Here is a 1863-nt window from a genome sequence, read left to right on the forward strand (position 1 = left end):
TCGGCTGGCCCGCTCGCTGCCAGCCAAATCCACCAAGGAGATCTTACTGGTGCGCTCGGTCGACAGGCCGGACACGGCGCACTGACGAAGCTGGGTGAACTCCACCGAGAAGATGGCATGCGACCGACTGCTCGTGGCATTCATCAGCGTCGAGGCCACGGTGCGTGTCTTGTTGCCCATCTCCATGATCCGGTAGAACTCCTCGGGAGAGGAGACCACAAACCTGAGCAACACATGGGAGAAGGGCGAGGGAGGGGGGGGGGCGAGAGAGAGAGAGAGAGAGAGAGCGAAGCATCAGCATATGCGCCTGAAGCGTGTCCAGATGATCGCGCGTGGAGCAGGGCCGGAGGCGGAGGAAAACGCACTTGGTAAGTCCCTGGACATACGGCCCGAGGCTCGGGTGCTCGCGGACTTTCAGCTTCAGGAATACCATCGAGGATACCAGCCACCGGCAGGTGACCGGGGGTGGAGACAGGGTGAGCACATGGACGAGGGAGGAGGAGGCGAGGGGCGAGAATGGCGGGAGGGAGTGAAGGGCTCCGGAGATCGACAGACGCGCACATTATGCCCGGCCTGGGTGGGGTTCAAGAGATCCTTCACGTTTTCGTTGTAGATCTCAATGTAGCTGACCTCGATCTTGTAGTTGACCGTCTCGGTGGAGGCCGGATCGACAGCTGGCAGGAAGGGCAGAGAGCTGGTGCCGGACATGATGGCGAACAGGGCTTCGCAGATGCGTGGCACGATGCCGGGCTCGCTGTCGGTGCCCATCATGCTGTAACTCTTGCCGGAGCCCGTTTGACCATAGGCAAAGATGCAGGCATTGTAACCTTCCATAGCTGTACAAGGACACATGGAGGCATATGGGCGTGTGCGTGCGTGTGCATATGTGTGTGTGTGTGTGAGAGAGAGAGAGAGAGTGGGGGGGAGGGGGAGGGGGAGTGCGTCACATTTAACCGGGAGAATGGAAGGCGAACTGCACATCGGGACAGGAGTGAGCGCACCATTTCGCAAAACTTCATGGCCGAGATCCTCGAAAAGTTTCTCCTGTCCGGCGAATTCGCCGCCATTGCTGGCGTCCGTCCCGCTGGGGCCACTCCAATAGGCATGGTCGAAGGTGAATTTGCGCTCCGGGGCACCACCGCCCTTGCCGGGGGGATTTCGGATGGCGATCTGCTGGCCACTGACCGAGATCACTGGCTCGGCATGGGCCTGGCGTTCTCTGTGTGACGGAAGGTGAGTGCGTGTGAGTGTGCATCTGGGCGTACGATGAAATAGGGCAGGGAGGGAAGAGACGGACCGTTCGTTGAACGGCCGGCACCGGACGGCAACCCGGATGGAGGACATCGGAAGTGGCCGGCCGGCCGTGCGCCAAGGGGGCGAGGGAGAAAAGTCGGAGGGAGAGGGAAGAAGGGAGGCGAGGAGGGGTGTGGGAGGAAAGACACAAAGAGAGCGTGCGCGAGCGACAGGGAGGAAGTGAGGGAAGGAGGGGACGGGGCGGGCTACCAGGCGCCCAGGTTGGGCGTCATACGACTGATCCCCGAAAAAGGCACCGTCCCCCCGGGGAGAGGAGGGCGCGAAAGGGGACCACAAGGAGCGAGAGGGATCGCTTGCGGGAAGAACACCACGGAAGGTGCGAAGCCGGTGCGCCTTTCTCCCCCCCGCCCGCCCGCCCGCCCGCCCGCCCCCCCCCCCCTGGGCCTCAGGATTCCAGTTCGATTGCCCCTGCGTGCCCTTCCTGTCTGTTCCGAGTTTCTGTCCCCCTGTCCCGTGGTCTCCTGCGCTCTTTCTCCTTGGTTCCCGTCTCGGGTGGATTTCTTTCCCGGGCCCCACCGTCCCCCGTTCCTGGTCCCCGCACGATCCTCC

At 62.7% G+C, this 1863-nt stretch overlaps 1 protein-coding gene across 1 annotated transcript in view; it reads right to left on the reverse strand.

Moving 5' to 3' along the window:
• The window catches only part of H696_00395 (hypothetical protein), a gene marked incomplete at both ends in the record, with an annotated part of 4333 nt that extends 2989 nt beyond the window's left edge, over nt 1-1344 (reverse strand). Inside the window, 5 exons of the mRNA XM_009494243.1 lie at nt 34-223; nt 366-418; nt 562-836; nt 1002-1219; nt 1298-1344. Of these exons, the coding sequence (XP_009492518.1) occupies nt 34-223; nt 366-418; nt 562-836; nt 1002-1219; nt 1298-1344 (783 nt within the window). The remainder of the gene's footprint in view (nt 1-33; nt 224-365; nt 419-561; nt 837-1001; nt 1220-1297) is intronic.
• Nucleotides 1345-1863: the final 519 nt, after the last annotated feature.

The sequence above is a fragment of the Fonticula alba genome (genome assembly GCF_000388065.1).
Source record: "Fonticula alba strain ATCC 38817 unplaced genomic scaffold supercont2.1, whole genome shotgun sequence".
In the NCBI taxonomy this organism is placed as follows: domain Eukaryota; order Rotosphaerida; family Fonticulaceae; genus Fonticula; species Fonticula alba.